Source organism: Lacerta agilis, chromosome 6 (assembly GCF_009819535.1).
Source record: "Lacerta agilis isolate rLacAgi1 chromosome 6, rLacAgi1.pri, whole genome shotgun sequence".
NCBI lineage: Eukaryota > Metazoa > Chordata > Lepidosauria > Squamata > Lacertidae > Lacerta > Lacerta agilis.
In genome coordinates this window covers 48225102-48248961 of record NC_046317.1, presented here as the reverse complement: position 1 = coordinate 48248961, position 23860 = coordinate 48225102, and the positions used below count along the sequence as shown (strand labels likewise).

Below are 23860 nucleotides of genomic sequence, written 5' to 3'. Positions count from 1 at the left end.
GTTATTTGCCACTCACACCACCAATAAACTTTCTCTGAGAGCAGCTGGCTGGTAGGGATTAATAAACTACAGTTCAGTAATACTCCCTTTTTGAGACACATGAAAAGGGAACACACATTTCTTTTCCATTCAGATATTATAGAGTCCAATCTGGGCACGTTGATGTAACAGGCACAGCAATGGGCACCCGCATGGCCCCACAGTATGCCAACATCTTCATGGCAGATTTAGAACAACGTTTCCTAAACTCCTACCCATTCAAACCTCTCTTGTACCTGCGATACATTTACGATATTTTTATGATCTGGACACATGGTCAACAGACCCTGGACACCTTCCACCAGAAATTCAATAACTTTCACCCCACCATCAACCTAACAATGAACCAATCTATGCAAGAAACACATTTTCTGGACACTACTATAAAAATACAGGATGGACACATAGGCACCACCTTATACCGTAAACCAACTGACCAACAAACATGCTTCTAGCTACCATCCTAAACATACCAAACAATCCATTGCATATAGCCAGGCCCTACATTATAGCCGCATCTGTTCCAACTCTACAGACAGAGACTCTCACTTAAGAGATCTACAGCAAACCTTTTTCGAACTAAAATACCCGCCTGATGAAGTTAAACAACAGATCAACAGAGCCAGACTGATACCCAGAGAGAACTTGCTGCAAGACAGACCCAAAAAAAGAAAACAACAGAACACCACTAGTAATCACATAGTAATCACAAGTTAAAACAGTACAACGCATCATCAGAGATCTACAACCTCTCCTAGACAATGACAGTTCTCTTTCTCAAGCTCTGGAAGGAAGACCTTTCATCGCCTACAGACAGCCACCCAATCTTAAACAACTCCTCACCCACAATAATACAACAACAGGACTCAACATGGACACTGGTACCAGAGCCTGCAATAAACCCAGATGCCAACTTTGCTGCCACATAAACCCGGACAACACCATTACTGGTCCCAACAACATCAAACACACCATCTCAGGACTATTTAATTGCTCATCTTCTAACACTGTGTATGCAATCAAATGCCAACAGTGCCCTTCAGCTCTCTATATTGGACAAACAGGCCAAACCCTACGCCAAAGGATAAATGGACATAAATCTGATAACAGGAATCACAAGACAGAGAAACCAGTAGGAGAACACTTCAGTCTCCCAGGATATTCTATACAAGATCTCAAAGTAGCTGTCTTAATACAAAGGAATTTCAGAAATAGACTGGAAAGAGAAGTTGCTAAATTGCAACTCATTACCAAACTCAAAACCACGGAGAGACCTGGTCTGAACAAAGACACTGGATTCTTATCTCATTATACATGACAAAGCTATCTTTAGCCATCTCACCCCTTGCTTTTTCCTTTAGAACTAACTGCAGTCGTTAACAATCATCAGCAGGTTTTCCACACCCATCAGTGAATCACCCATTCCCACCACCCTTCTGAGTAATACCCCTCCTCACTCTCTCACTATATATAAGGGTCTGGTGACTTCTATTTCAGTGTATCTGAAGAAGTGTGCATGCACACTAAAGCTCATACCAAGAACAAACTTAGTTGGTCTCTAAGGTGCTACTGGAAGGATTTTTTTATTTTTTTATTTTGTTTTGAGCCCCAGGCATATTACTCATACGTAGGAGTCAGGTAACAAAGCCATAATATTTGGTTAACATCCATCTCCTACATCATTCTTCCTCCAAGTCAGGGGCAATTCACAAGCCAATTGCTACAATGAGAGTTATGCAATACTCATCACTCAGTGAAGCAGTTGTAAGAGTGTTTCAGCATAAGCTCAACTAACAATTCAAAGGGATTTTACCATGTCAACCTTAAATCCACTTTCAGCAGCTTTTCAATTAGCACAGTAAATACTGGTTAAATTGTATGCCAAATCCATACCTGGTAGATTCAGGTGAACTGTTTATGCACTAGTATGCCCTGATTTATGTAGTCACTAAATGCAGACTATCAAGGAGAACTTGTTTATTCTGAAGGGAATCCTTGAGCAACAGACTACAAAACTAACAGAGGCAGATTTTTGCAGGGCGGCCAATGAATATTTGCTGCAGAGCCAACTGAAGTTGAACCCCTTCAGAAAAAGTTCCACCATCTAAACACACCAATTTAGGGCTTGTTCACGTGTATAGCAGCAAGCTTTGGGGAAATGGGTTGGTGTCAAACTCTAGAAACTTCCTGCTATACAACTGCAGCTGGTCACATGAATGTCAGCCCCGTATACTGAACACAGCATACATCAGCTTTTAACACAAAACGCAGTGGCTGTGTGCAGTGTTGTAAACTAGCCTTTAGTCTGTGAATGTCAATGATTCTCAGCTATGAAGGTCCCACAAATGTGGGGGGAAATGCTCTCTGGACCAAACCAAATGAGGCAGAGGCGGCCAGTGACCAGCATCTTCCACATTTTAAAGCCTCAAAGCAGTCCCTACACTCTCACTTCTACAGGTGTGGCTCTCTCTCTCTCCCTTCCTTTCCACATATGACCTGCATCACACCACTCCCAACACAGACACACTCAAGCTTCTTAATGCTGCCTGTTTCCTCAGAGAAAGGTGGCTGGGTTCAACCCTCCTTTTGAGCAACGTTGTCAACCGGCCTGGGAGCCCAGTCCCACCCTGATCGAGGAAAACTGCTGCCTGCTGCTGCTGTATCTTACGCGGCTGTCAGCGAAACGCACTCTGCACATGTTCAGAGGCGCCGCCTTTGACCCGACCACGAGAGTTCTGGGACGCCGAGGCGAGGCCAAGGCTGACGCTGCCTCAGGTGGTGTATCTCCCTCCCCGCACCTGCGTCAGGCTCCATCCCGCGTCCCTCACCTGCTTCCCCCATCACCGGCCAGAGAGAACCGCCCCCCCCCACAGCCGCGTCCGCCTTTGCCGGCGCCTCCTTCGCCGCTCCCTCTATTCTCACCTGGTGGGTGCTGTTGCCCAGCACCTCCAAATCAAAGCCGCCGTCTCGCGGGCCGCACACTCCCTCGGATTCGGCCCGCCGGACCCGCGGCGGTGCTCCCGCTCCGAAGCGGAGCTCGCGGCCGTAGAGCGGGGCCGCCAACAGCAGGAGGATCCCGGCGCGCATCCAGCCCGACGGCTCCATCTCTGCCGACGCCGACAACAACCTCCACCACAGAAGCCTCTCCTCAGAGCTTGGAGGCGGCTCACCCCCGCCGCCCCGCCCACCAACGCCTCCATTGGGCTGCGCCGCTCAGGTATGCCGAAGCTATTGGCTGCGGGAGGTGGCACTCTTATCTCCCTTTCGGACAGCAGACAGCCTCTTCTGACAGCTCCTCTCCCATTCGCGCAGCGCCCCCAGCCTCTATTTTCTAAGTGGTTTACAGGGCTGCCAATTGCGGCGTAGCAGCCAACCCTGCCCCCACCCCCCTGTGGCCATTGGCTACCTCCTAACACCAGCCGCCTCCTCCTAATTCTCTAGCTGGGCAGCATCACCCCACTTTGGAGAGCACCTTGCCCATTGGCTAGCTGCCTACCAGCGTTTCCCCTTACAGCTCCTAGGAGTAATCTTAGCCTCCTCGCTGCTGTGCTCCGATTGGTTAGAAGAGGGTGGCACTAAGGCTTTTTTTTTTTTTTAATTGGCGGAAATTCGATGCTGCTTTCGTCCTAGGGATTCTTGGAGTGGCTTGGAGCGTTTGGGATGGAGATTAAGACCAAGATAGGGAGACTTTTTTCTAATTTTCACATACTGGTATATTTTTACATTTGCCCACTTATATGGGCAAGCAAAATTGTCCTTTGGGGAAGGATTCATTGGGGGGCAAGGTTGTGAGCCATTCTGGGTTTGAAATCCTCTTCTGCAGTTAAATCACCTCGCTTTCTTGACACCTGCTGGTCTTCCTAAAAGATAAGCACAAAGTCCTACTGCCTTATCAGTTTGGATCTCCGAGTCAGGTCAAATTACAGAAAAAGAAAAGGTCAGGTCTGTCACTTAGATTTTGTCATTTTTGAATGACTTTCTCTTCCACCCTTTTGAGTCTAAAAGGATATTCCAAAGAAAAACAAAAGCATACAAAGAGAAATGATATTTAGCCTAAATCCTTCCCAATATGCCTAAAATGTATAGTGCTGCAAGACATGGGCTTAAAACCTACACCCATTTACTGAGGAGTAAATCCCAATGACTGAAGTGGGTAGATTGTGCTTTTAGAGTGTGTATTTAGAGTTTTTAGAATGTCCCAAGCATTTTAGAGTATATTCCCCCCCAGTAGGTTAACATGTGGGTTGCTGCTCTGAGAGTTAGTATATCCTATCTTGGTGAATCCAGGATCCAAGTTCTTTATTCTTCCATGATGCTTGTTTTACTTCATTCTCTCAGCAGTATGGTTAAAGCATAATCCCAGAGTCAAAAAAGCACACACAGTACATTTTGAACAACCTTTCTCCCTCCTTTTCCTTTTTTCGATGATAGAAATGGCTTGACTAAATGTGCAAAGCCCTAGTATTTGAACAGAGCAAAGATACATTAAATATTTATTCTCTCTTTACTCCTCATTGCCATAGAGCCGGCAATTATGGCATTTTGCTAACGAGCAACACAAACAGGCACATTATGTTCCTTATACTGCTCTCACAGTACTGAAGGTTTTTTTTTTCTTCTTATGAAAAGGAAGGTATTATGTGTCCTACTAACAAAAATGCAGATACATCAAAATAGCCATCACAAAAGTATCAGGGCAGGCAGACACCTAGTTAAGAGTACTTTAAAGAAAAGCAATGGTTCATGACACAGATGCCCTTCACAGATGATGCAGTATATATGTATTTTCTGCAACCAAGTACAAAATGTAGCGTAAGTAGTGACTCCACATAACTAAAGCCTGATCTTTAGGACAATGGTATTGGTAAACTGCCAACACACCTCACTCAGTTAAAAACAGTTAAGCATATTCCACTTCCATTAATAACAATGGAAAAGTACGTACTTAATTAAATCTCCCTTCAAAATGAACAGAGCTTATTTTGGCTGGATCACGTATCACCATATATAATTCAAACTAAAGGCAAAATGAAGTTTTAAGGTTACATACAAACGAAGGTGTTAGAAACGGAACACGTAAGGATAGTTATCAGAAATGATAAATCCTTGCATTCTCGATTACTATATTTAATGGGCTGGACAGTAAGGTATCCTTAATCCAGGTCACACAGGAAACCAAGGCACAGACTCCATGAGATGCCTTCAATGAACCTTCATCTACTAAGTCTAGTCTTGTTTGTAGGAATGGAAGTAGAGTGTTGCTAAGTAGTTGGATAGCCAGATGAAGAATCTACAGACTCTATTTTGACCCTCCTTCTACACAACTCAAGACCCAGGAACACTGCAGCCCTCCTAGCAAGCAATGGGTTAACAAGTGTCACATATAGCTAGAAAGTAAAGGCTTCCAAGTATGAACAGGAAACCATCACATAACAGAAGCATTGCAACATGCAAGAACCACAAGTTGCTGAAATAGTGTATAGTTATTTCACATAAAGTATTACAAAGCATTATGGACAAAAAGAGAGTGGAAATTAACCAAAGAAAACAGTTGTATATTCTGAATGTCAACACTAGAGACAAATAATTTGGACAATTCAGAACTTTGCCAACCAAATCTCCAAGCCTATCAGGGTTGCAAGTGGCCACACTATAGGATGGTAATCTTCTGAGGATTTTGATCACTTGTCCCAGAAAAGAAATACACAATTATATAGTGTACCAGGTAAGTACAGCTGCTGCATCTGGAGTCCTAGGGTGGGGAGGTGGATGGAGAAAGCAGCACACAACCAGGAACAAACTGCCTTTACTCAACAGCTCACTGGAGGCAGTCTTGGGGGGGAAAGGGTGTACTAAGTACTATATACTGGGAAAGGTAGGAAAAACTACAGTTGCAATGCCATTGTACTCAATTGCATTAAGTAAAGTCACCTTAGAGAACCTTGAGTTGTAAAGGAAATATTAATTAGGAAATATGGCAATATCCCACTAAACAGTTTCACTAGCACTTCTGTTGTGCCCCCCCCAACCTCCTAGAACAGATTTAGGGGCCACAGAGGGAGAGGGAAGTTCTTGCACTAGCAGAACTGTTTAGCTAGATACCACCTAAGTAGCAGCAGCAGTAATAATAATCCAGAACTGTTAGGAAATCAGAAAATGGCTTTTAAAAAAATAAGGATTAAAAAATGTTCCCAAAACAGTATCACCAGAAAAGCAAGAGACTGCAAAAGAGCAAAGAACAAAGATAACAATTATCTTTGAAAGTATCTGTCAGTCTTCCAAAGACGACAATGCATGAAATTACAGTTCAGGAACTGCTTGGTTGCATCCAGACAGGCGCACCCAAGTTACTGTATGTTGTGAGCCACAGTTTTATGGAACAAGTTGGGGTTGGCTGGTTGTATCCACAGATCACTATTTAGAATGGCCACTTTTCATACTTTATATTTTGTAGGATGGTCACTTTGAAACACAGGTCCTTAACATCTAAGGTCATAAAAAACTATAGGTGTGCAATTTTGGGAACATGTTACCTTGTAATGCTTATGGTGGATGCACAAGGGCACAAAAATTGGAAGTTGCCATATATATATTCTAATAATATTCAATACATCCAAAGTCTTTTGGTACCTCTCGACAACAGCTGATGCAAAAACCAGCTGATGATCCAACAATGTCCCTAACTGAACAGATTTGCTTTAACCTATGGCTACAGAATAAAGACATCTGTACAAGCAACCAAATTAAACTATACACTATAGAAAACATAATTTGGCACAGCTGTTTTGGTTTGGTCAGCATCAGCTATGGACACCTAATATGATGTATCTAAAATTGCCAAAATATAAAGCAGGTACAATAAACCCTTTCTCCATTGAGTTTTCTTGGCAGGGATACTGGAGTGGCTTGCCGGTTCCTCCTCCAGGTGGATCACGTTTGGTCAAAACTCTCCACTATGACCTGTCCATAGCTTCCCTGAGTTATTCAAGCCCCTTCGCCATGACAAGGCAGTGAGGAAATCAGGCCTGAGTGCTCACTGGAAGGACAGATCCTGAAGCTGAGGTTCCAATACTTTGGCTACCTCATGAGAAGAGAAGACTCCCTTGAAAAGACCCTGTTGGGAAAGATGGAGGGCACAAGGAGAAGGGGACGACAGAGGACGAGATGGTTGGACAGTGTTCTCGAAGCTACCAACATGAGTCTGACCAAACTGCAGGAGGCAGTGGAAGACCGGAGTGCCTGGCGTGCTCTGGTCCATGGGGTCACGAAAAGTCGGACATGACTAAACAACTAAACAACAACAACAACAATAAACCCTCAAGAAAATAGTATGTTCCATGTGTATTGGAGCATATAGTGAAACAGATCCTGCAGATATGGAAGTAGTACATGTTATCCTGTAGGCAACCAATAGCTGACCCAGGGAAATGAGGAAAGAAAGCACCATGGAAAAGTTCGGCATCTTGTACACATTAAAAATGTGATTTAGATCAGTTAAAGAGTGCAGTATTTGACCTTGTAAACTGAGCAAGGACAAAATAATTGTTTCAAAAATTAGTGAGCCTCCTCATACCTTATTTGCCCATGTTAGTTTGCATTTGAAATGTGCAAGCAGGCATACCTACAGCTACAATACAGATCTTTCAGAGTCTCTTGGGCTAAGGAAACACACTTTTCAAGATCTGACTGTAGTAAGCAAAAATTGAATCACTTCCGGTCATAGAAAGACCTATGAGAACAAAGTCTTGCTTTTTGGTTTGAGAGAAATCATGGTATGATCACATGGTCTCTGGTACCAGCAACAGCGCCTAAAGCAGAATATAAAAAGCCTTTGTCTTTAGTGCCAGGGAAGGTTTTCCTTTTTGCAGAGCAAACACTAGATGAAAAACAGCAGTTCTATATTCCAAAAAGGCTTTAAAATGCACCCATTCAAGCTTATCCTGTGATGTATCCATTCTTATAGATAAGCAGAAGGCACAAAGAGACTAGCCACCTGCTATGCGGGTCATTACCTAGCCCAGCATAGACCTGTCCTTTTCCTGCTTATTGCTCGTTAAGACCATTAACTTCTGCTCAGCCAAAGTATAGCCACTAAGGGCACACACAATCATTTCCTTGTTAATCTTTGCAACACTGTGTTCAGGATGCAATTACAGCTCTCATTACTGGCAAAATATTTTTATAAGCACCAATGACTGCTAGGCAAATATTGTCTGCTAAGCTGTTAAATGGGACAGACAATTCTTAACTTTCCTGAATGAGTATTCCTACAATTTCCCATTTTACCCAACCTGTTTGATATCACATTGTTTGGTCTCATAACAGCTCGAGAGATTACTCTAGCCTTGCTGATATGCATTAGAATAACAAAAAGAAATGAACAAGGGCATGGCACAAAGTTACCACCCACTCTGTTCTACAGTGAAAAATAAAGCCAGTTGGCGACAATATCAAATATCTAAAAAACAAGTCAGATCAGATAGTTTGTTAAACGAAAACTTTTAAAAATGAAATCGGCAGGCCTATTTGTCTGACAATTCAGTTCTTATCTAGGATAGAAGCATATCCTCTCCCATAGGAAGATACAAGGTGCAAGACTAGATCAATTCACTAGCGGCTAAATTCTGTTGACTCATTAAGAACATGTGTTCCCACACAAGGGAGGTATGTCATTTGAGTGTCTCGAAATGGAGCTCCAGAGGTGGGTTTTGAAGGCTACGTGTCTGGAAGTCTGATTAGGAATGCTGCCCAGAAAAGGAAGACAGCACAGCACAGTAATGTTAGATTAGAAAGATAACAGAAAATTGCCCCACGTAAGTGAAGTACTATACAGTAATCTTAACTGTAGTGAGCAGTATAAATGCCCAGAAAGTTAATATTTTAACTGTGCTACTTACTCAGGTGTAATCTTGCAATATGAAAAAGGGATTTGGGGGTCTAAAATGTTTCCCCACAGCATACTGTATCAGTGATATTTGTCACTGTTGTCAGGATGGGAGGTTATTTAATTTTTTAAAAAATGAACTGAATAAGCAGTCAACTGAAGTTAAGAGTCGCACTCTGAAATACTACTGTAGTAACAGGCACCAGAGAAGGGATCCCTGAATTTTCATTAGGAAATTGCACTTCCACTCTCTTGTTGTCACAACGTTTCCAGTTTGGTGCAGCACCAAGTCAAACCCTTCCTCCAACCCCATAACTTTTATGACAGAAGAATTGACATAAGAGTAACAAAATGATTTATTCTAGTTTCCTCTTACTGAAGATCTTTTATATGTACAGAAACTGTAAAAAATATTTTGAGCCTTTGTTTAAGAGCAGGCATACTTGCTGCTGAAATAAAGTTACGGGCACTGGAAAAAAACTGAAGAATCAGTTTGCTGTGATCAGGGAATGAGGCATTTGGAGAGGTTCTCTCCCTCATCAAATATCTTTGATGACATCTTCAAGTTCTTCTTTTGTGTACATGTGGAACTTCTTCCCAGGCTGCACTGTTGCAAGCTGCAAGGACAGGGGGGAAAAGTTAACATATGCTTATGTACATTAAGAAGACATAGCACAAGACACGGCAGACAGATCACTGTTTGAATTCTTTTGGCTCATGGATTGTTCCAATCTAACAAATACCAGATTCCTGAACAGCTATGAGAAACTTCTAATGTACTTTATTTCTCTGTAGCAGAGGCAAAACTAAGAAGCCTCTACTGAACATGCTTATATTCAGCTGCTCCTTTAATAAAATGAGCATGATAGGCTTTTTTCAGCTGGAACTTGCCAGAACTGAGTTCCAGCACCTCTCAGGTGAGTGCCATTGCCATTCTAAGAAATCATGGAAGGCGTTCATGGTGAGTTCTGGCACCTCTTTTTCTAGAAAAATAGTACTGGCTCTTATTGTGCAACCCATTTCTCAAAAGCACTTGAATCCAGTGTTGCATAGCCCCACCACAGCCCTGCTTCCACGATCCACACCTTAGCATGAGCATCTAATAGGGAAGCCCTCACACATAGATCTCTATGCATAGAGGCTTCTCTGAATCTTGGAACTCTAATCATGTATATTGCTTCTGAACCCGAATATTTTCCCTCAGTGCACACAGAACTTGCTCCCTGAACTTAAAAAAAAAACTCACACTAGAGATTCAACATTGCTTCCGATCTTATTACAGAAAGTCCTTGGAAGTCACACAATTTTCATTCCATCTAAAACTTGAGTTTTAGCAATGCTGAGCAAAGGAAACTTCCTTCTTAAAGAAGGTACATGACGGCAAACAGGCATGTTCCCTAGATAGTATAAAACATTTTCTAGAAGTCCTCACCACAGAAGATTTTAACTAGCTGCCTTGGGTCCCTTCAAGGGAAAAAGCAGAGTATTAAAATATATAATAATAACAACAACTCTTTTCACTTTCAAAAAACCTGCCAGGAAATGAATTTCCAGAATCCCACAACAGTTCAATCAGGGCATTCATTCCCACAGCAATGATCTCTAGCTTGTATAAAATTCAGTTATATAAACTGAGAGAAGCACCAAGGTAGTGACCAATTCTAAAGAGCCTCTCAAAAGGCACCAAGATGATAAGAAGTTAGGGCTGCTATTATTTGGACAAGAGGATGCAAGAACTCTCACTTCAAGGCTAAAGAGTGTCAGCACTATCAAAGCTGCAGTTATAAGTATGAGATATTTAAAGATGTATTTCAAAGGCATCTGGTTGGGTACTGTAAGAACAGGATGCTGGACTAGACAAGCCATTGGCCTGATCCAGCAGGCTCTTCTTATGTTCTTATGCAAAGACATGGAATCCCCTATGAAGAAGCAGGTATTAGCTAAGGGACATAATGCCTACATGTGACAAATCTAAGTCACCTGACACCTGTGTTGTCGTTCCCATACTGTAGACACAGGTGGAAAATGCTTGCCTTTATCCAAAGAGCAAAATACATACCTCAATGTTAGTTGCATTCAGTTTCTCCTCCATAACTTGTTTTAAAATGACAAGGGATGACTTGATTGCTTCTTTCAGTGTCATTGACTGTAAAGAGAAGTTATGAAAGTTAAGCATTGGTGCACACATGACTGCTTTAAATCTCACACTGAGATTGCCTCCATATAGCAAACAATCTGCTTGTTTAGCAAAAGCTAAAAGAGGTTTGCAATGGTACACAATAATTCTCCTGTTCTTTTTGGTAAAACATTGTATACGAATGCCTGGATAGAATAACTGCTCTACAGAGTGGTTTAGAATGAAGAGCTGGTATGGAATTAGCTATTAATTCTTTGTTAGAGAAGTATTAATAGAAATCCTTGTCCATAATTGGCCACAACTTACTACTATAAGAATAACTTTATAACTAAGAAATGTAGTGTTCAGTTACTGGGCATAGTACATTGCAACTAAAAACTGTTATTACTTGCTTTTATTGGTTCTCTTTATGTATGTGGTATACATTCTACAAGCAAAAAGGTGACTGAGTTATCCCCAAAGGACTCCATTTACATCAGGAGGCACCAGCTGCTTTACTACACCTTCATAATAGAAAGATTAGGGACCATGTGTCAACTGCAGAAGTGTCATTCTTGTCTCTTTTACTTCTGTTCTTCCACCAGGGAACAGCTGTAAAGAGTGTTTTATGGGACAAAAAAACCAAGATATGCTTTTTCAGACCTCATCCTATTACCTTGTGATACACTTCTTGCAGAGAGCTTTGTGCACCTTCTGAAGCTGATCCAATTGCTCTGGCATCACACTGTACAAACGTCCCAGAAGGGTCCATGTGAAACCTACACAAGAAGAGGCAATGGGGGATGAGTAGAAAATTAATGGGACAAGGAACTCTTCCAGAAGAGGCACAATAAGCATGATACTTCAAGGATTAAGAGGTGTCTATAAACTTGACCTATTGTGATTCAGTACTACATGCACAAGCCTCTGAGCTTGAGCAGCAGCTAGGGGCTTCAACACTCTTTCTTCCCACATGGCCAAGGAGGTGGGGTGAAAAAAGGATTTGATTTACCAATTTCTGGCTTGTTATGCATGAAGTAGGAATTGTGGCTTGAAAAAGAACTAGTCAACTGCAACACAGGCCATCTCCAAACCATGGTTTATGAAGAAGGCTTGCTTACTAAACTACAGGGTGGGCAGGAAAGGGAAGAGAAGAGTGCAAAAAACTCAAGTCTTAGTCAGAATCAAATGTGCAATCATTTTGAGAATGTATGTAAGGTATTACTTGCAATTCTAATAGATTATCAAGAAACAAACTGACTGGTAAATTAAAATACAGTACAGAAGGTATTGGGGTGTCTGCTTGAGATGACTACTGAAAGATAATCAGACAATTATTATTTTGCAGATTTATTCTGTTTTCAGGTTAATGCTAGCAATACTTGTGAATGTTTTGCATATGCTAATGTTCTTGAATGCATGTTCCATATATTTAAGAAAATTGTTTCAATAAACATTTTTTGCAATATTAGATTGCAACTCTCTTACCTTTTAGTGCACGTAACCCTTTGTTTTAATCACACTCTCAATCCTTGCTCATACTGCTCGCTCCTCTACAAAACTGAGGAAGGCTTGCTGCTTTAAAAAGAGCTTTGATCTTTGAAGTATACAGAGTTTCTGGTTACAAATGCTCTCCCAACCCCACCTAAGGAATGTCATAGCAGACTACAAATATTATATTACCAATAGCTCTGCTAGTCCTTTAGAAAAAATTATTTGCATACTCCCCTATTCACTCTGAATGTTTACATGTTCAAACATCTGGGATTTATGCAAGTGTCACAATCTGTGTAACAATGTGCCACTTAGGCAGCTCTGAGAACAGGAACCAAGTAGACTTCCCTTGCACCCCAATCTTATAGATAAGGCATACCTACAGTGGCATATGGTAGCTCGAGCCAACATTTGACTGTGACAAAATTCATCATGTTCTCCTGCCTGTCCATTACAATTGCATCATAAGGAGTTACTGTACTGCATCAGGCGTATTTAGGTTGCACTATTGTAGCTGGTTTGCACCGACGGAAAAAAATATTTAAAGCAGCTTACAGGGTAATAGTCTCCAACCCTGCATCAACAATATTGCCATTTATCATTTCTATTCTGCATATTAGCTTTTCACCGCTATTCAAACTTTAGTGATTATGACAGATGCTAGCATAATATGGCTAGGATGCTGCTGCAGTATTCTGAATCAGCTTGCATTATCAATCCAACGTATTGCCACTTATTTACTGACGCAGTATCTCACAAGGTGTCAGATACCCCCCTTTTTCAGAAGGGTACCCCATTTCCTACCAACTGCACAACAGGTAGACACACTGCACTTGAACATACAAAGAAAACAGAGTGAAAGAAGTAACAGGCAACTTACAGCTGAGGTCCCTTTTCATCGACTCCTCCAAAGAGTAGGGCCACACCAAATGGCCTTGACTGGAACACAAATCACAAAAGGATCAAGCCTTTAATGGCTGAGTAACTGGGTAAGCCAATTGCCAAAGATGTGCTTGCAGAATATAACTGGCACAAGCACCGACTCACCATAGCACCTGGATCAGCATCTTCTTCTCCGAACTGTAATGCTAAGTTGGACACGGCCTGTGTCACACTCTCTACAGTCATGATTTCATTGTATGTAAACCAGTGATTCTAAGACAAAAGAGCAGGTTGATCTCTGTAACTTTTCATAAGACAGTTTTTCCTTCACAAACACAGAGAGCAAAGTTACAACAAATCAAATAAAGGATCTTACTGTTACAATGAGCAATAGCCAATTTCTTCTGCTTGGAGAGCTAGCTAGTCATTGGCCCCACTCTATGTAAGCACTTGGCTAAGAAGGGCTCAGCATGCTGTCCGTCCCCGTCCCCCCCGAAGCTAAAACCCTAAAATGGTCCCTAACTCCAATCCTGAAAAGACACTTCAGGGTGCTGGGGGCACCTTCTCTCATTATACACTAGAGGACTCAAATACTGGCTTTCGTTCTAGGCAGCATTGTTCCTCAAGTAACAATGATGTATATCTCCAAACAGAACAAAGTCAGAGTGTGCTTACCAGGGAAGAATTACGGTACACAAAAGTTTCACATGCCAATTTCATTGTGGTGCTATTAGGGAATCACAAGGAATTAGGGAAAGAATTAATGTGATTCATGGGCCACCAGCTGGCCATTCCTCTTACAACACCTATGTATCATATAGCCCAATTATCTGACAAAGGCGAGATACTGTACACCAACACTATAAATTCTATGATTCTATTATTTACAACACATACTTACTTAGGATGTTTTTAAATGTCTCTCTAGCCACCGGGAGCTGTTTTTCATAAACAGTTCCTATACAGATTGGGAGATTATAAAGATCCAACCACAGCATCCTCTGGTTGGACCATTTAAACATCATCCCAGCCACAGAGAAGTCACTCATAGAGTGGTGACTCCTATGCAGTTTGGGGAATTAAGGCCCCTCAATCTTTCTTAACTACCTAGAAAGGATTTATACCACCACCTGAGCAAAATGATGGAGCTTACTGGCTAGAACAAAGAGGGCAAGAATAGTGTTGGAATGTTTCAGAGTGTATCTATTTTCTACATATTAAATAAGGTTCTTCCAAAAACACAATGTTAGGTTACCCTGTTACATCTTAGACACTTTTAATATTCAGGGTAAACAGGAAATCATATATTGATAAAGGAAGAACAAGAAAACTCTATGCTGACCTTTCAAAGTTAACCTTCAATTTTGTTTATTCCTTAGATAAGGACAGAGATTCAGGTTGCTCTATATTCAACTCTATCACCATGTTCTGCTAATAAATGACTGACATTAACAAAAGGAGGAAGAGGGGAGAGATGCAACACGGATCAACATTTAAATGTTACCTGTGTCTCAACTCTTGCTTTGTCAATTAATGTCTTTGCATCAGCTATTAAACCGCTCATTGCACAACCTGTAAAAAGAGATACACAAGCTTTAGTCAGCTTTGGATCCAATTGCAAGAAGTAAAAGAAAGTTTCAATTTCCCAAGAAACTTAAAATCCCTATGAACTCCGTAGTTTAACTATACACCACATGAAGAAGTACTTTCTTTTGTCTGTCCTGAATAAAGACGCTTTGTCAACTCCCATTTTCAATCAAAAATGTGTTCTTTTTTTCATGCTTTGAAATCTGACCAAGAGGCCAAAGCCCCTGGATAGGCACTGCATATTTTGCTGGTTTAACTGGCAAATGCAAAGATTTAAGATGGCAAGCCAAACTATATGTGGAATCCTTTGGCTTTCTGACAAAGTGGTATTTATTTTTATTTTAAAACCTCATTAGCTTCTCAGATACACAAAGCAGACCCATGTCCATCAGAAGTTAAATGCTCACAAATATAGATAGTACAGAGTAGTGTGTTAGTCACTTTAATGCAGTGTTCGAAACTCCTATTGTTCTAGGCGCATTTTGCAACAGGGAATTGCATTAGTGTGAGCAGTTTCTGAGTTCTGGGCGCAATACTGTGCCTAAGATTTCAGATTAAAACTGCAGAGTGGAAGGAAAGAAACCTTTTCTGCCTCCCCACTTCCAGCTACTCTCTGAAGACGAGAGAAGAGAACCTCTTAAGCAGTGCTTTTTTCTAAAAACATGTTTAGGGGTACTCTCATTTTGACTCAATAAAATCACCATTTTATAGTTCAAAAATAAATACAGTAAATGGACAAAAGTACAAAGATTCACAAAATGTTTAGGGGTATGCGTACCCCTGCATACCCCCAGAAAAAAGCACTGCTCTTAAGAATACTAGGTGGGATGGGCAGGTGAAGGACTAAATAAACTTAATATTTTAGCTTCAGTTCATTCATTTTCAGCTTTGTATTCTCACTATTTAAAAAGCGTGCCTAGACATTTCATAGTTGTGCCCATAACTTAGGTTTAAGGTGCCATTTAGCGCCTAGCTTTCATACCTGAGTTTCTAACACTGCCTTCATGTGCTACTAGAAATATGAAAATACCAGTGTTACATCTTCAGAGTTGATTAAAAATACAAACAATTGTCTGTGAACAGTAAAAAAGTTAATGGCGTACTAGGGGAAAATCCACACTGAAGAGATGATATTAATATTAAACATAGGGAAAGGAAGGTATAAAAAAGTAATGTATTTAAGGATACACCCTAGTTTTCTACTGTGGTGTGTGCGTGCCTATGCAAGAAACTGTCTTGAGTAGAGGACAGGCTAACATTAGTGATCCAATCAGTGAGCTTCCAGCACAGAAGCTGGCTCAGGATCAAGCGTTTACATTGCAATTCCCTGCCCTCCAAGTTCTAATTTTGGGGACACGCTTTCACTAGTGAGGTCAACCAGAAGCAAGTTACAGCTGCTGCTTCCTACTTCTGCAACTATGTCCTGCTGGCCTGGAGCCTGGAAAACCAGTGACTGCCACCATTAAATATTAATTCCCCACCAAATAAAGTCTGCACATAACTTTGTAGTGTGCATTACAGGATAATTTCTCACTAAGAGACTTGCAGAGGGAGGGTTTTATTCACGTACATGCTGCATCACACACAACATGATTTACTGTAGAAATAAGTGAGATTTTGGTACCCTTACCTATATGAGCATCTATTTCTACAATTTTCTCAATACTGCTGGGTTCCATAAGTGGAGAGGTGATCCTCTTCTCCACAGCCAAGCAAACCCCTTCTGCTGTCTGAATTCCAATCGCTGTGGAACCAAGCTTTTTAAAAAAATTGAAAGGAAGAGGGAAAAATTAGTGCTACCAACCACCTTTGATATTTAGTGTATCTGATCTATATACTTAAGAGATGCACATCTTAACGTACATAATCAGTGATAATCAGATTCAGAATATCAGAAAAAAATTATAATCATGTTTTACCTACATATGTATTCCTATTCAGTTTATTATCTGCCCTTCACCATAAGGTTCCAGGGCAGGTTACAACAATATAAAATGAAGCATTAAAAATACTTAAAACAAATTACAAGCACAGCTAGAGGGGGTCCTAAAACATATACTTCAAGTGTCAAAGGCCAGGGTAAAAGGGTATCTCTTCAGCACACAATCGAAAATAAATGATTAAGGTGCCTGGAGCACCTCTATGGAGAGGGAATTCCACAACTTAGAAACTGACGCAAAGAATGTCCTCTCCCAGATCCCTCCCTCTAACTTCTGAAAATGGTGGAACAAACAAGAGTGCCCCCTCCACGGATAACCACACCTAAGAGACAATCTGTGGGGAAGGAGGCAGTCTTTCAGACATTTTGGGCCTAAATCATCTAGAGGTGCTTTTTCCCTTTGATAAAGATGTTTTATTTCATTTATACAAAATAAACAAATAAAACAGGGAACAATTATAACAATTCTATAATAGGCACAAAGAGTAAGTACAGTTGCACATGGGTTAAATTACGAAATCAAAGTATGAAAAAAGTGAGAATAAATGTGTCTTAACACAAAGAAAGAACATGGGTATTGTTGTGAACTGGTCTTTAGCTTACTGTAAAAAAAATTATAATTACGCAAAGCAATGCAAATATTTTATACAAATACATTTTAGTTAGAAAACAGTATCTTATCTAAGATAAGCTGTCTACTGATATTACAAGTTAAATTTTCTCTCTCTGAACTGCAAAATAGCACAGTTAGAAGCACTCAGGGATTATTGATAATGCAGTGAGCAGAAATGAACTGGGAACAGTGTTTGAAGACATGTGGATTGCAAAAGCTAAGACTTGCTCTGGCCACAGGGAGTCCCTGCTGGACTCTCAAAGCCTCTAATTGTTATTACCATAATCTTTTAATGCTTCTCTTCTTAATGATGGAGGCATATTTAAGAGTAAATGTGGAATACTTAATGATGAATGCACAACTGTTGTGTCCTGATTCTAATAAGCCTGCACAAATATAATGTACTGGTTCCAAGGCCCAGAGCACAATATGTACAGCCCATCACTGCAAGGACTAGTGGATCCAGAATAGCTAGTTACCATATTAAGCTCACATAAAATAAGTCTGATTGTGTTTGTTCTTAGAAGGCACAATAATTACTGATTTCTTAAAATTTAGTTGCATGCAGAGCATGATAGAAAGAAGTACCCATTTAATTTAAGTGTACTGTACACAGAAGTCATCATCTAAGGTATACAGACATCAACTTTATTGCTTGACTTATAGTGCAATCCTATTCATGTCTCCTTGGAAGTAAGTTCCACTCAATTAAATGAGACCTGCTCCCTTCTAGGTAAGTATGTATAGGATTGTAGTCTTAATGAGTTTAACATTTTACAAAAATTCTAATTGTATGAAGATTAATACAATTAAAGAACACCAGGTTAGGCACAACAACAAAACCAAAGCAAGCACAGCTGCTCCCAGTCTGTACCATCTAAACTTCTGTGATCTGAACAAGCAGCGCAAGCTTTGGATAAAGTCGCTCAAATTGTACCCCTCACTCTGAAGCTACGGCTTTGAGATTCCCCATTTCAACCCATCCAGACTTTGTTGATGACTTGTGGAAGTCATAATGGTGATGATGATTTATTGGTATATCCCGCCCATCTGGTAGTTGATAGTTTACCACACTTCAATCAGTATGATTTATCAGCAGAGTATGTGGGAGCCCCAGCATAGTCTTTTGCAGAACAGCTTCTTCCAGAGTCCCTGATTATGGGAAAAACTCATCTCTTACACAGTTCAAAGCAGTGGTAGAAATTGGCCAGATGCCAGGCACATTTTGCAACTGGTGCGGGTCCAAGTGCAACCGTGTGGAGATCTCTGGGTGCCAGGTTGGCAACTGACATCTTCGCTGGCTAGCCTCTCCAGCTTTCTTAAGCAGGTAAGCAGAAGAGCTTATTTATTACATTTATATCCCAAGGACTACATGATTTACACAAACCCTGCAGTTAATCCCTACAATAACCCTGTGAGGTAGGTTAAGAGGCTGTGCCTGGCCCAAGGTCACCCAGTGAGCTTCATGACTGAGTGGGGATATGAACCCTGATCTCCCAAGTCCTAGTCCAACACTCTAAACCACTACACCACATGGGCTTCCTTAGAGTACCTCTGCTATGGGGCAGCTATAAAAATTAAGTAGGTAAATAAATATGGGGAAAGCAAAATGTCTCTTAGAGAAGGATCTGAAATATTTTCCTTGAAGCTTGAATTTGTTTTATTCTGGATAGTTTTACTTGATGCTTTAATGTGTTGTAAGCCCCTTTGAGATTTTTTTCTTTAAAATATAAAGTGGTATAAAATGATGGTGTCCATAACCTAGGTTTAAGGTGCCATTTGATGATTAGCTAATATATTAGTTCCTAACACTGATTCAAAGTAACAAAGTGTTTATTGTCACCAGTCATAAGACAAAGCTAAACACTATTATCTACTATATACCGTTCTTCTGGTCTTTGCAGTCAAGATACATGTGTACAGAGAGATCCATTAACACTATCACCATGCTAGCTAAAACTGCTGTGTAAAACCCACAGCCTCTCACTGATACGGAGTCAGACAGTGATAGAAACAAATCATGTAACAGGACAGGACATTGACATAGAGAAGGCCATAATAAAAACAATGCACTAGAGACTATTATGGGGACGCGGGTGGCGCTGTGGTCTAAACCACAGAGCCTAGGACTTGCCAATTGGCAGGTCAGTGGTTCAAATCCCCACGATGGTGGTGAGCTCCCATTGCTCGGTCCCCGCTCCTGCCAACGTAGCAGTTCGAAAACACATCAAAGTGCAAGTAGATAAATAGGTACCACTCTGGTGGGAAGGTAAAACGGTGTTTCCGTGAGCTGCTCTGGTTCGCCAGAAGCGGCTTAGTCATGCTGGCCACCTGACCTGGAAAAACTGTCTGTGGACAAATGCCAGCTTCCTCAGCCTATAGATCGAGATGAGCACGCAACCCCAGAGTCGTCCACGACTGGACCTTATGGTCAGGGGTACCTTTACCTTTAGAGACTATTATATCCATCTCTACGTGTAGGCATACTTCCTGAACCAATGGGAGAGTGAATGAATCAGCAAGTCATACATTTAAGCTTGCTGGTATTGCGATGGTAACCCAGTGCACCTGGCACTCTTATCTCAAAACAACCAAGGGGTATGCTCAAGACATGAGACCATGCACTGTATAATTTAACCCACTGTTCACATTACACCAACAGACTTGAGAGATGGTATTTACAGAAGAGACTCAAATGCTTATTGTACCTTTATAGCTTCAATGGCATATTCCACCTGGAATAATCTTCCCTCTGGAGAAAAAGTGTTCACACCCCTGAAATTGAAAGGAAAACGTAAACTCAGAGCATAATCCTATGCATGGTAACTCAAAAGTAAGTGTTCCTACTATCACAACCTGAAAAAAATGAGTCAGACTCTTGGAAGTGTCAGGAAGTTTACAAACAGAAGTAAATGGTGCTACATCCTGTAAGAAGAAAGAACTAGGTATGCTTCTTTCAGTGAGTGGGCAGGTGTGTAAGAGTTTTAAGTATAGTCGTACCTTGGAAGCCGAATGCCTTGGCTCCCAAACAAATCGGCTCCTGAACGATTGAAACCCGGAAGTGAGTGTTCCGGTTTTCGAACAAAAAAAATAATCTACAACAATGCTTGTGCATCTATAGCAAAATCTACCAAGGGCCAGTGTTGGTTTTAAAGACAGAATAAGTCATTTAAAGTGAGTTGTGATTTCTATAACCACAAATGTTCTGTGTTACCTTGCATAAATCAGAAGTCACCAACCTCACCTGGGGAAAACCAACAGTACCTAACCTTTCAACTTCATATTGCAGGTTTGTCAAGCTGCAACTAATTTTCCAGGGGGGGGGGAGATTTAAGCCAGAATTTGGCACTCAAGAATCTTAAGAGTCAGAAATAAATATGAACTAAAACTAAATTTATTTTGTAAAGTGTGCACCCAAGGAAAATTCTGATACTGTAAATCCCCAAGAATCACAGGGAACTGGGCAGTGTTCATTCGCTAGCTGTTTGTGCGATTCAACAAATTAATTTGAGACGTTCTGCATAAGTTAATTTGCCCGCTGTCTTATAAGTACAGAAGTGTTATTTAGTTTCAGTTTATTGAGCATGATGAATCACTTTGTCAAATCGGTGCAACTGAAAGCAAAAGCTTGAAGACTCCATCACTATGACTAAGGAAACTTGCTGAGGCCTTGCCTCTGCAACAGTTCAGATAATACACATTGCACAATACAAGTTCTGTCAGTTAGGCCTATAGATTGGAACAACTGACAATTTTGCCAGCATTGAAGTACTAACTTTGTTTATGTTTTTTCTAAACAGCATACAACTTAAGGGACACAAGCCCCTTCGCAATTCATGTTTGCCCATCACTGAGAATGCATATTTAAGACAAACTGGACCTGGGTGCAGAGGGGATGGGGAGCAACAGGAAGAGGAGGTTTGTTGTGATCAGCCTACAAGTGAAAATAATTGGAAACCTGTGCAGAGTCAGTAACACTCATTCTCTTACTGATGTAGTCGGTGCATTACTTCTGCAGGACAGAATCTTCCAACTTAGCCTTCATAAATGTCTGTCCTTCACTCCCACCTGACTGGAGAAAAAGGAAGCCCAAAAGAGGAGAACGGGGTTGCTTCCCCCCAACTTGCGACTTGCTACTGCCACGGGCTTCTTTGTGCTGAGCAGCACAAGGGTGGGCATCCCAAGTTTATAGTCATCTTCTTTAAGACCACGCCGCTTTCAAGGCGACTTTGCCTTCAAGCGAGCGTGATGATAGCGCTTCCCGCGATCTCCTCTCTGGCAGGAGGTGGGTTAGGCGACTGTTCTCAAGCACTTCGGCTGGAAGTCAGGCCCGAGGCGCTCCAGTCTCTCGAGGGGAGCAGAGACTTCCGAAGGCCACCCGCATCTCCGCCCTCCATGGACCCTCGCAGGGGGAGGGGGGAGCCGGAGGGAGGGAGGGAAGGGGAGGGAAGGCGCCTCTAGCCGGCATCCGAAGACTGAAGCAGGCAGGCCGCCCCGCAGTGACTCAGCCCCTGACTAGGCGCAGGCCGCGCTCCCTCACATCCTACCCGCACTCACCTGTCGTACTCCGAGCGAGTGAGAAACATGTTGGCGGCGGCGGCTGCACCGGAAAAGAACTGAGCGCACGCGGGACACGGAAGTTGCAGGTCCGAGTTCGATTTCCCACGCTAGGCCGGGGATGGCTGCGGCCCTGTCAGCACAGCACCCGGTTTCACAAGCCACTGTTGCCCCGCGCATGCGTTAAACGTCACGCCGTACGCGCTGCGGCTCGCCGGCCAATCAACTTCTCGCGATGCCATCCTGCTATTGGTCTCAGAAACACTCGTACCGAGCTCTGATTGGCTAATGGTTGCCATGGTCTGCGGAGGGAGCTCAGGCCCGCCCTTCCTTTTACAGTATCAGCCACAGGAAATCGCCGAAGAACAAGAAGAAGTAGCGGCGGATCGAAAGGTGCAACTGTAGTGGGCGAGGAAAATGCTTTTTTTACTCAACGTTTATAAGGAACTAGGTTATTCTGAGGGACATCAATAAACTCATCCATCCCAGAACTGGCAAAGTAAACTCATCCATCCGACTGACAAAAGCACTCTTAATATGATTTAGATTTAAATTTATTCATCGCTTTTCACAGTGAAAAGTGACAAAGCGACTTGCAACAAGTAAAACAAAAACAAAGATAGCATATAAATCGCATTAAAGCAAAACTCTAGATTCCCAGCCAGAGGTGTTTCCCAGCCTTGCTGCCTAATGTATCTTACGCTAAAGATGCCAAGGTGTGAAACTGGGACTTTATCCATGTGCTCTACTTATTCAGATACTGTACTGTGTCACACTGAGCTATGATAGTCTGCCAGCCCTGGATGTCTCCCCTCGCATATCTGCTCAGCTGTAATAGCATACTCAAATAAATTGTGATTCAGGGACTCTGTGAGGCTGAAGGATCCACAGTTGGGAATCAGGGAAAGTTGAATTCAAGGGCCACAGGCATAGTTCACTGAAAGAACTCAAGAGTTTGAAGAGTATGATAGAGAAAAAAGTAGTAGTAGAAGGAGACTTTAAAATGCCTCTCTGCAAGACAACTGCACTCAATCATCAGCATCCATCCTTTGACCTAAGCTGAGGATGCTCTGGCTGCTCCCAACTCTCCATCAAGTAAGTCCCTTACTCTTTGCCTTACAAAATCTCCACACATGCCAAAACAGCTCCCGCAATAGCAGCACCTAAATTTCATGTGATTCAGGTCCCCTTCTCCACAGGTAATGGCAAATGGTCAATATCACATACCTTGGCTTGTGGCACTCTAGTCTAAACCACTGAGCCTCTTGGGCTTGCCGATCAGGAGGTCAGTGGTTTGAATCCCTGTGACAGGGTGAGCTCCCGTTGCTCTGTCTCAGCTCCTGCCAACGTAACAGTTCGAAAGCATGCCAGTGCAAGTAGATAAATAGGTATCGCTGTGGCGGGAAGGTAAAACAGTGTTTCCATGTGCTCTGGTTTCCTTCATGATGTTCTATTGGGCCCAAAGTGGTTTAGTCATGCTGGCCAAATGACCTGGAAAGTTGTCTGTGGACAAACGCCGGATCCTTTGGCCTGAAAGCGAGATGAGCGCTGCAACCCCGTAGTCACATTTGACTGGACTTAACCATCCAAGGGTTCTTTACCTTCTGCCAATTCCACATACCTTGGCGGGCTGGCTGGTGTTGTTGTGGCATGTGGTAACACAGCCATAGTATAAGGAGGATGCTGTGGGATCCCCCACTATGGACCCCCAATGGCCTTACATTTTGCAGCAGTGCTCTAGAACTAAGC

General features: G+C 42.0%; 2 protein-coding genes across 3 annotated transcripts in view; both read right to left on the bottom strand.

Annotated features, from left to right (window-relative positions):
- SORT1 (sortilin 1) overlaps window positions 1–3202 on the bottom strand; it is a 52947-nt gene extending 49745 nt beyond the window's left edge. For both annotated transcript variants that reach the window (XM_033152489.1, XM_033152490.1), the window contains exon 1: window positions 2962–3202. In XM_033152489.1, coding sequence (XP_033008380.1) covers window positions 2962–3144 — 183 coding nt within the window. In that variant the 5' untranslated portion in view covers window positions 3145–3202. The remainder of the gene's footprint in view (window positions 1–2961) is intronic.
- Window positions 3203–9261: 6059 nt separating this feature from the next.
- Window positions 9262–22289, bottom strand: PSMA5 (proteasome 20S subunit alpha 5). Its single transcript, XM_033152488.1, has 9 exons — window positions 22112–22289; window positions 20263–20329; window positions 16633–16759; window positions 14920–14987; window positions 13581–13688; window positions 13414–13472; window positions 11716–11818; window positions 10983–11069; window positions 9262–9540 (listed from the first exon to the last, which is right to left on the bottom strand). The coding sequence occupies exons 1-9, from the start codon at window positions 22138–22140 to the stop codon at window positions 9463–9465; spliced, it is 726 nt and encodes a 241-aa protein (XP_033008379.1). The 5' UTR covers window positions 22141–22289; the 3' UTR covers window positions 9262–9462.
- Window positions 22290–23860: the final 1571 nt, after the last annotated feature.

Bases quoted from the DNA above. Each gene is read 5' to 3' on its own strand.
- PSMA5 (XM_033152488.1), bottom strand. From the start codon at position 22,140: ATGTTTCTCACTCGCTCGGAGTACGACAG. The intron at 11,070-11,715 runs GTAATAGGATGA...TTCTCTTTACAG, and splicing joins TGCAAGAAGTGTATCACAAG to TCAATGACACTGAAAGAAGC. The intron at 9,541-10,982 runs GTATGTATTTTG...CTGTCCTTGCAG, and splicing joins TGAATGCAACTAACATTGAG to CTTGCAACAGTGCAGCCTGG.